At 44.1% G+C, this 10,001-nt stretch overlaps 1 protein-coding gene across 3 annotated transcripts; it reads left to right on the plus strand.

The window, feature by feature from the left end:
- Positions 1 to 655: 655 nt before the first annotated feature.
- LOC148039293 (putative helicase MAGATAMA 3) lies at positions 656 to 9,148 on the plus strand. Of its 3 annotated transcripts, XR_015690402.1 has the most exons (9): positions 656 to 1,815; positions 1,916 to 2,782; positions 3,330 to 3,518; positions 3,657 to 3,755; positions 3,850 to 4,000; positions 4,145 to 4,286; positions 4,383 to 6,170; positions 6,605 to 7,726; positions 8,191 to 9,144. XR_015690402.1 is itself a non-coding variant. In XM_087675189.1 (8 exons), exons 1-8 carry the CDS (start codon positions 1,281 to 1,283, stop codon positions 7,034 to 7,036), a joined length of 4,203 nt encoding a protein of 1,400 aa, XP_087531315.1. In that variant the 5' UTR covers positions 656 to 1,280; the 3' UTR covers positions 7,037 to 9,148. The 3 variants fall into 3 exon arrangements, 2 of the variants coding, with proteins under 2 accessions (XP_087531315.1, XP_087531316.1); XM_087675189.1 differs by having other exon boundaries at positions 6,605 to 9,148; XM_087675190.1 differs by lacking the exon at positions 8,191 to 9,144 and having other exon boundaries at positions 6,624 to 6,841.
- The last annotated feature ends 853 nt before the right edge of the window (positions 9,149 to 10,001 follow it).

Raw genomic sequence — 10,001 nt, forward strand, 5'->3', positions numbered from 1 at the left:
AGCTAGAACTGATGGTGTGTGTTTGCAGAGGTAGACTACCACATTTACTTGCCAACACATTTGGCACATAATCCATTTCACATAGTACCCTCCAAAAGGAGGGCACTTGTTCTCAACTTGGAAAAGTAAGTCACACACAACATTGAACAATTGGTTGATGGGGTATGACATGGCTTGGTGTAGGTTTTCTCTCTCCTGATTTGTTCTTCATTCAAGTGAGAAGTTGTTAGACTGGGGCCACCGCTTCGACTAACATGTGGCCATGATTTTTGAAGTTCACGAATGACTACTACAGAGGTTGATTTGCCTACGTGTGACAGGGGTCTTAGTGTGCTAAAGTTTGCTATTAGTAGAAATGCATGTTGGAGCGTGTGAAGAGACCCTTAGAGGACTTACGAGGAAGCAGCGGCCAGTTTAAATACATGTCGTCGTTTGCCTTGAACACAAACCTATATAACAACAATATATACACGTATATATAAATATAGAAAGAAAGAAAAGATATAGCAACCAAAAAGAAAAGCGGCATGCGGTCTGGTGTGAATGCAACCTGGAACCGAAACAGGGATCGCTGAAGGACAGCCAACCATCTATATAAACAGGGCTCACAGCCTTCATCCTTCTCATACATCCCTTCGCCCCCCCCCCCCCCCCCCCGCCCTTTCTCTCTCCCTCTCTTTCTTTTCACAGACCTAGACTACTACAACATTCATCCACAGAGGAAGAGCTTTCCACCTCTCTCTCTCTCTCGCCCGGCCCCCTCCCGCCTTCCTGGCTTCGTGTCTTCTGGTTCGCTGCTGCGGCTTCCCCTCTCAGGCTCCTACAGACCCTGCTTATCTTTAATTAATCGATTTTTATCCTAAATTCAAAAATAAAGCTGCCCCGCAGTGGAAGATTGCACCAGAAAAATTGGTGCTGCATGACATGAGTCTTGGTGGCATCCATTACTCTGTTTAAATGAAGGGCTAACGCAGGAGCAGGACGAGAAGCTTTTAGGTCTTGGTGTCCTTCCTGGTCGCACAATCTCCGCTGGGAATCCTCGGCTCCCTGTCAAATAGAAGACCAGACGTAGGACGGAAATTTTTAAAGGTCTTACTGGCCTTCCTGATAGGCACGAACGCCTCTGGCAATCCTCGGTTCCTCTGGCAAATTTGAAGCTGGATCGAGAACAGCCACCGAACAGAGAGCAATATGCATGCTTCTTCTCTGCCGACGCCATCGTCCGCCATGTATACCTTTCGTACCGCTCTTGGCTGATCCAGCGGTATCCGGCACCCGCCATGGCAACCAAGGGACGGTTCATGTTTGATCTTAATGAGTTGCCCGATGAAGATTCTGATCCTGTGCCTCAGGATAATGCAGAACACGTGTTAGACTCGGCGCCACCATGTCCTATAGACTCGGTGCCAGTATGTCCTGTAAATGGGAGCTCTGTTGTTACACTGCCTCACGCACAGCACAGAGACTTAGCTCCGCTTCTACCCGGACAGCATCCTCTCTCTTGCTTTAGACCGTTTGTTAGGCCTCCCCCCAGAGGTGCTGCAGATGAAAGTGGACCGACAGGCAATTCTGTGACTGCTGCAAGTACTGAACTTCTGGATGGCTCATCGGCCTCAAGGCCACCACAGCCTTCGAGCGATAAAGATAATGTGCCAATGCTCGTTAGAGTTGTGGAGACTGAGAATGGCAGTGCAGCCAATGCTCCTGATGCTATAATGGAGGACGCAGCTGAAGCTTCTGACGCTATTATAGAGGACGGTGGGCTTGAAGATTCCAAGTCTTTGGAGAACGGTCATCACGAGATGGAGCAGAAAGGTTGCTGGCAGTCAGTTTGTCCTGTTGTTTTAGCTTCATTGTCTATGTGGTTGTTATTTTGGTTGTCCAAATACTGAAAGTCAATGTGCAAACTTGTCAGATGCTTGCCAAGAAGTCTCAGAACCAGAGAGAGCTACAGATAAGAAGGCTAGCGTGTCAAACACAATCGATGTTCAATCTCGTGGAGAAATCATGCAGGATGCAAAGGAGACACGGAACATTGCAATGGAGGTGCAAGAGAATACTGTTCCCCGATCTGCACCAATTGATTGTTCCACCAAAGATCCCTCCAGAGGGCATCTGTCAACCTTGGATGGTAGCAAGTTGTCAAGTTTTGGGAAACGTGGAAGGCTGGATCAGAAGGAGGCAATGCTTGGCAAGAAGCGTAACAGGCAGACAATGTTTTTAGATGTGAGGGAGGCCGCTAAGCAGGCTCAGCCACTGAAAACACCCACAGTGAAGAAGTCTTCGTCATCTCAATTTCCATTCCGCAGTCATAAGGAGACCCTGAAGACTCCAGCAGTAGGCCAGTCGACTGGGGAGTCCAGGTACAAGGACCTCAAAAGCACAAGCTTATCCACAGCAGACCTTAAGAATAGTTCTGTCATGCCTACTGATCCATTAGGTAGTGTACATGATGGAGCAAGGCAGCCTGGAAAGAAGACAGATGTTGCTGTAGAAGGCCCAGCGCCTGTTCTTCAAAGGAACACATCTTGGAAGCAAGAGGACAAAGTCAAGGCGGCGCCCCTGCTCACAAAAACTATGGGGAAGCCTCCGGGATCTGTTATGGGACAAGGTAAAATGGGAGCAGATGACAAGTCTTCCAACTTTGTCAGGCCATTGACAAAAACAAATCCCAACAGTTTGAGAAAGTCATCAGCATCAGGGCTAACCTATCATGCACAGGACACATCAATTGAACGCTTGCATCGTGAAGTGACATGTGACAAGCTGTGGCGAACGCCTGGTGAGTACTTTACAGTTCTATCTGTCTGACGCTCGAGGTACATTATTCTTCCCTGATCATGCTTCAAAGTTTTTGTCCAGATTTGTTGTGTGTTCACAAATAGGATGGAGTTGCACCAAAGTCATCCTTGGTGGTGATCATCACAAGTATATCAGCTGGATGATTTACTTCCATGCTACGGCCAGTAGAGGCAGGTCGCTTTGTATGGACATCACTGTGAAACTACCCTAGTTGTGTAGTGTTGACAACGCAGGCTTTTAATTGCATGTTAATAGTTCAAGGGGTGTGGTGGGAGTATTCTGTTGCCCTGTTTTGCTTGAGTTTGGGCATCTCTTGTTTTTTGTTTGTCTGCTTGTCTCCCATGTGCCGTTAACTGCATGCTATTGGGGTTGTCTGTAGTGCGGGTGTCTGTCTTCAGTATTTTGGTATACATATGGGCTTAGTAAAGGTTTTGTTTAGGGGTACTTCAGAGGTATTTTGGAAGTACAAGTTTGAAGTTCCTTGCACTGTATCATTAAGAGTTGCTAATTCTATCATGTGTGTGCAGGTGAACAAGAACTGCAATGTGTTCCAGGTAGGTTTGAGTCTGTTCAGGAGTATGTGAATGTGTTTGAGCCATTACTCTTTGAAGAGTGCAGAGCTCAACTACATAGCACATGGGAGGAATTGAGTGATGGTGTATCCAAAGATCCTCATGTCCAAGTTTTCTTGAAGACAGTCGAGAAACGCGAACGAGGTATTCTCAGTTTATAGCTTATCATTCACAATTGGAAAATTTTTTCTCCCGAATTGTCCTCTTTCCAGACCTCACTGAGCATATATTTTTGTCCTTGCATTGGGTCTTGTTATTGACAGTATGCCTTGTTGTTATCAGGTTGGTTTGATTTGGTGCTTCTTCCTACTGACAATCATTCTAGGCTGGGTTTCAAGGAAGGTGATGTTGCAGTTATATCTACTCCTAAGCCTGGGTCAGGTATGTTTGCATTGTATTCTGTTACATATGAGTTAATGCATTATATTGAAGAAGCTATTGATTGTTTGTTTGCACATTCTGCTTGTTTGCTTAGCTGGTAGGATGAGGAGGAGCAATGGTTCTGGCATGGGTGAAGTGACTGATACAGAGTTCTCAAGTCGAATAGCCGGTATTATCCGTCGTTATGTACCTGTTGATACTCGGGATCCCCACGGAGCCATTCTTCATTTCTATGTTGGCGAAAGGTGCACCTTGTCTGCTAGCTAAGTTCTTGTATAGGCAGGACGAAAACAGTGGCCTGCCTATGTAGGCATTTTCATACTTTACCTATGTAACCTTGTCAGCATTTAATCCTGAAGTTTCTTGTTTCTTGATAATATGAATGACAGTGGGGCCCCTGCTAGCGAAGAGGCATTTAGAAAGAAGTTTCAACTTAAAGGTGTTTCGTGGTATCTGACTGTTCTAGGATCTCTTGCAACAACTCAGCGTGAATATGTGGCTCTTCATGCATTCCAGCACCTACATGCACAAGTAATATCCAGATCTATCTTAAGAATAATTGGTATATGCCTCACCATTTGCATGTCTTTGGGGTTCAATAATGATGGGTTTTTTAAATATGTCCAGATGGTCAAGGCTATCCTTAACCCCAAACCTGAGCTTTTTCCACGCTATGAGGAAGACCCCCCTGCAATGCCCGACTGTTTTACACAATCTTTTGTGCAGCATCTTCACAGAAACTTTAACAACCCCCAGTTGGCTGCAATCAAGTGGGCAGCCATGCACACTGCAGCAGGATCATCCAACTCTAATGGGGCAGGCAAGCGTCAAGATTCATGGCCTTTTACTTTGGTTCAGGGCCCTCCTGGCACAGGTAAAACTCACACTGTTTGGGGGATGCTGAATGTTATCCATCTTGTACAGTATCAGAGGTACTATGCTGCTTTACTGAAAAAACTTGCCCCAGACAGTCTTAAAGTCAATGATACTGCCAGTGATTCTGGTTCTGGTCAAGTCGAAGGGTTGGGCTCTATTGATGATGTGCTGCAGAAAATGGATCAGAATTTGGCAAGAATCCTTCCAAAGTTATGTCCAAAACCTAGGATGCTGGTCTGTGCACCCTCAAATGCTGCTACTGATGAGCTGCTTACCAGAGTCTTAGAGAGGGGTTTTATTGATGGTGAAATGAAGGTCTACCGACCTGATGTAGCGCGAGTTGGTGTTGACACTCAGTCAAAGGCTTCTCAGGCTGTTTCTGTGGAGCGGAGATCAGACCAATTGTTGGCAATGGCAAGAGATGATGTATTGGGATGGTTGCAGCAACTCAGATCCAGAGAAGCTTTTTTGGCTCAGCAAGTGGCATCTTTGCAGAAGGAGTTGAGTGTCAGTGCTGCTGTTGCCAGATCTCAAGGTTCCGTTGGTGTTGATCCAGACGTTCTTGTAGCTCGAGATCTAACAAGAGACTCAAAGTTGCAACAGTTAGCAGCTGTTGTAGAAGAGAGAGATAAGGTGCTTGTTGAAATGTCACGACTGTTCATTGTTGAAGGTCGTTTTCGTGGTGGAATTGGGTACTCAGTAGAGGATGCTCGTTCAAAGTTGGAAGCAAGCTTTGCAAATGAGGCTGAAATTGTTTTCACGACCGTTTCAAGTAGTGGAAGGCGACTTTTTAACCATCTTACTCATGGTTTTGATATGGTAGTAATTGATGAGGCTGCACAAGCCAGTGAAGCTGCTGTATTACCCCCACTAAGCTTGGGAGCTGCACGGTGTGTTCTAATTGGTGATCCACAACAGCTGCCAGCCACTGTCATAAGTCGTGCTGCACACACTTTACAGTACAGTCGAAGCCTTTTTGAGCGGTTTCAGCAGGCTGGCTGTCCTTCTATGCTACTGTCGGTACAATATCGAATGCATCCCCAAATAAGAGATTTTCCTTCTCGATATTTTTACCAAGGCCGCCTTGTAGACAGTGATAGTGTGTCCTCACTTCCTGATGAGCCTTATCACCATGATCCCCTCTTAAGACCGTATATATTTTACGACATCAGTCATGGTAGAGAGTCGCACAAGGGCAATTCTGTGTCCTACCAAAATGTTACAGAGGCATTATTTGCTGCACAGTTGTTTGAATACTTGCAGAATTTCATTAAAACTTCTGGGTTGAATAAGGTTTCAGTAGGTGTTATCACTCCTTACAAGTTGCAACTGAAATGCCTTCAACAGGAGTTTGGGTCTCTTTTAGGTTCAGAAGTAGATAGTAAAACAGTGTACATCAATACAGTCGACGCTTTCCAAGGACAGGAGCGTGATGTGATCATAATGTCATGTGTACGGGCATCAAGTCATGGGGTTGGATTTGTTGCAGATATTCGCAGGATGAATGTGGCCTTGACCCGAGCACGGCGATGCCTTTGGGTATGCCTTTGAAACTCTTTTTTCCTTTTCTTGTTCAGGGGTTTATTGGTTGCTTGCAACTTCTCTAGTAATCTATAGCTAATTTGTAACCCCTTTGCACAAATTAGTAGTATTTGTAAGGTCCTGTTCTTGATAGGCTAACCTTTCATACTGCCATAGAGAGCAGTTCACAAGAGATGTAGGCTTGTCTACAGTAGGAGATTTCTCTATATGCTACTCAGAGATTGATGAACCAAGTCATCTTGCCTTTTCTTGCTTCGATTAGGTAAGGAATGTGAGATTAGAAAATCTGCCTTCTCTTTTGCTTTGTTTCAACTTCAGGCGCTTGTAAGGAAGGGGGCAGAGAGGGCAAACTATACTTCTTTGTTAATGCTAGAGCTTGCAAGGAATAGCTTTTGTATCAATGTTTTTGGATTATATTTGTTTTCTTACAGGTGGTTGGTAATGCGGCAGCACTTGTGCAGTCTGAAGACTGGGCTTCTCTCATTGCGGATGCCAAAGAAAGAGGCTGTTTTGTAAGCATGAATTCTCCAGCTGTTAAAAACCTAATTGCATCGTCAAGGATCAACAATCAAGGTCCTAGCCGGGTAGGATTGCTAAGAGCTCCTCCTAAGCCACCTGGTCCTAACAAGGGTGGAATATTAGATGGGGAAGTCAAGTCTGTGCAAGGAACTGATAATCAGCAGGCTTCTGGTATCACAAAATCTCTATCTGAGAGGGCCATGGATACTACCAGGGATGGAGTAAACCCTTTGGATGGCTCAGTTGACAACAGAATCTCTGGTAACTACCAGTACAGTGGAACAATTAAGCCCTCTATCCAATCAGCAAGAGCTGTTAAGCAAGGCCGAGGGAGCAGAGACTGACCAAAGAGTCCAGTACAGGATATTTTGATTTCCGAGATCAAAATGCCCTTTCAGTGAGACCTATGATGCTTGAATTCCTGAGTGATACTTTTTGAAGGATCACACTGAAATGGTGCGGGGGAGGATGCAGGCAGACCAACAGAGCTGGCGGGGTGATTGGACCTTCATGATTTGATTTGCTGAGGAAATCTCCAGACTTCTGATGCTTGTTCTTCTGAAGGTGTGCAGAAGAGGGTGTTACAACATCATCACGCCTGTTAAAGGTGTCTGGGTATTCCCAAGGGATATAGGAAGTTGACACCTAGGAATCAGCTGTATACATTCTGTGCATTGAAGACTTGATCACACCTGATCATGTAACTCAAGTAATCCTTCCTCAAACGTGTTTATTGGTGTCCTCAGCTAAGAGCGGAGGATGTAAGGGATGCCCTCCATTTTATTGATTTATGCTAATTCTCCTGGTTCATGTAAAGGTGGCATGAACTTATCCTGGATGCAGGTTGCTGTTTTTATGCTACTTGCAACTGAAATAGCTCCAACTGTTATCCTTAGTTAATTCCATTACACCTTTCACTTGCATCTGTATGATAGATGCTTGTATTTCATTTGCTTCACGTAATACAACTGCAGCCCATGTTTAACCAAACAAGGTATTTGACAACATACGGCATCAGCAAAGTTTACTTATTGGTAATTTCATACAACTCAATGGCCTTTTCACATACTAGATAATTTCTGCTAAAACAAATCAAGTACTTAACTACTTATCCCATGGGCAGGGAACAAACTGTGCTCTCATTAAGGATTTAGTAATGCTTCTATGCCTTTCGAAATTTTCAAACACCCTTGTTAGACTAGGATGATTTATGACACTCGACAAACTTTTCCTTTTTGATTAGCTTTTCACAAATGGAATCTTGAATTGGGAATATGGTCCATGCCATTTGGTCTTGCAGCATACAGTCATGAGAATCATACATATATTTAGGGTTAGAGAAATATCTAATTTCTCTGAGACAGACCATTATAAAGGCATCCTTGGAATAGAGTTGATGGTGCTATGGATGTTCTTGATTAGTATTGTGGAAAAATATAGTGTCAAGTCGATGCAAGTGTTAAGCTCATGGAAATTTTGAATTATTTCATTACCGCAGGAAAATTGAATGGCTTGTCTTTGACATACTTGAATATTAGAGTTGCCTCACGTGCAAGTGCATAGACTTTCCACTGGTGGGGGCCTTCAACTTCCAAGTTGAAAGGCCAGACATACTTGAATACTAGAGCCCCTCCATGTGATGTACATAAGACTTGCAGTAGGGTGACCATCACCTTAAAGGTTGACAGACCATATGCAAGTGTTCTCTTGCGGGGGCCTGACTGTTCCAGGCTGCTGAATATGCTGGTGGAGAGAGGATATATGTTTGCTGAACACGCCATTGCTACTTCGGCTAGTTAACAGAGCACTCACCATTTTGGAGGGTACTTTGTTCGCTACAACGGTTGTAAGTTCCACCTTTGATGGAGCCCAAGCTAAATCAAGTTCTGTTCTTTCGCCCAGACTGTTCCAGGCTGCTGAATATGCTGGTGGAGAGAGGATATATGCTTGCTGAACACGCCATTGCTACTTTGGCTAGTTAACAGAGCACTCACCATTTTGGAGGGTACTTTGTTCGCTACAACGGTTGTAAGTTCCACCTTTGATGGAGCCCAAGCTAAATCAAGTTCTGTTCTTTCGCCCAGACTGTTCCAGGCTGCTAAATCTCGTGGAGAGAGGATATATGCTTGCTGAACACGCCATTGCTACTTCGGCTACTTAACAGAGCACTCACCATTTTGGAGGGTACTTTGTTCGCTACAACGGTTGTAAGTTCCACCTTTGATGGAGCCCAAGCTAAATCAAGTTCTGTTCTTTCGCCCAATTATCACGGCTAAGCTGACCCAACCTGTGTGTGCCCTGGCTCTTAAAAGAGTACTAGCACCATCAAAAGCATCAAGTCTTGCACACGTCCTCTTCTACTAATGGCATCCACATTACACACGAATATTTGTAGTAGTTTTTGGCTTTACCGTGCTTTTGATGTTGAGACTTCAAGAACTGATGTTGTATTATCAATGAATAAAAGTAGCAAGGATTTTTCCAATTCCAAAGAGCAACTAGAAGAGTGAGTCAAACTTCTGATATTCCCACTCTTAAGAGGCCATTGATGGAACACAGTTTTGACCACTTTGTCATTACTAAAATGGACATTACTTATCTATGCTATTGAAGAATCTAATGAACATAATCTACAAAGCAAGGAGAGTGATTCTGAGTCTATGTGGCATCTACAGTTAACTCCCAAAGCTCTTCCTTGTGTGTTTTTTAACAACCTCCCTTCCACTGCCTCCTTCCCCCCAAAAGAAGATGAACACACGCGCCCACACACACGCATGCGTGTGAAGAGTATTGGCACCATCAGAAGCCTCCAGTCTTTGGCACATGCTTTGGTCTACTATTGGCATCCACATCACACATGAATATTTGTAGTATCTTTTAGCTTTACCATGCTTTTGCTATTGAGACTTAAAAAGAGAGATTGCACTATCAATGTTTAAAAGCAACAAGGATTTGTCCAATTCCAAATAGCAACTAGAAGTAAGAGTCAAATTGATGATATTCCCACTCTTAAGAGGACATTCCCACTAGGACTAGAAGTAAGTGTAAAACTTATGATATTCCCACTCTTAAGAGGACACTAATGAAACAAAGTTTTGATCATTTTGTCATTACCTAAATGGATGTTACATATCTATGCTATCTATTATTGAAGAATCTAATGAACATAATCTACAAAGGAGAGTGATTCTGAGCCTTTGTGGCATCTACAAATAACTTCCCAAGGCTCTTTCCTTTTATGTGATTTTCAACCCACCTTGCCACACACCCCCACCCCCTCCCGTGATGCACCACACAATGTGTTCACAA

The sequence above is a fragment of the Lygodium microphyllum genome, chromosome 3 (genome assembly GCF_053477565.2).
Source record: "Lygodium microphyllum isolate KBCC chromosome 3, Lygodium_microphyllum_v1.1.10, whole genome shotgun sequence".
Classification (NCBI taxonomy): Eukaryota; Viridiplantae; Streptophyta; class Polypodiopsida; order Schizaeales; family Lygodiaceae; genus Lygodium; species Lygodium microphyllum.

Bases quoted from the DNA above. Each gene is read 5' to 3' on its own strand.
- LOC148039293 (XM_087675189.1), top strand. From the start codon at position 1,281: ATGGCAACCAAGGGACGGTTCATGTTTGATCTTAATGAGTTGCCCGAT. The intron at 1,816-1,915 runs GTTGCTGGCAGT...CAAACTTGTCAG, and splicing joins TCACGAGATGGAGCAGAAAG to ATGCTTGCCAAGAAGTCTCA. The intron at 6,171-6,604 runs GTATGCCTTTGA...GTTTTCTTACAG, and splicing joins GAGCACGGCGATGCCTTTGG to GTGGTTGGTAATGCGGCAGC.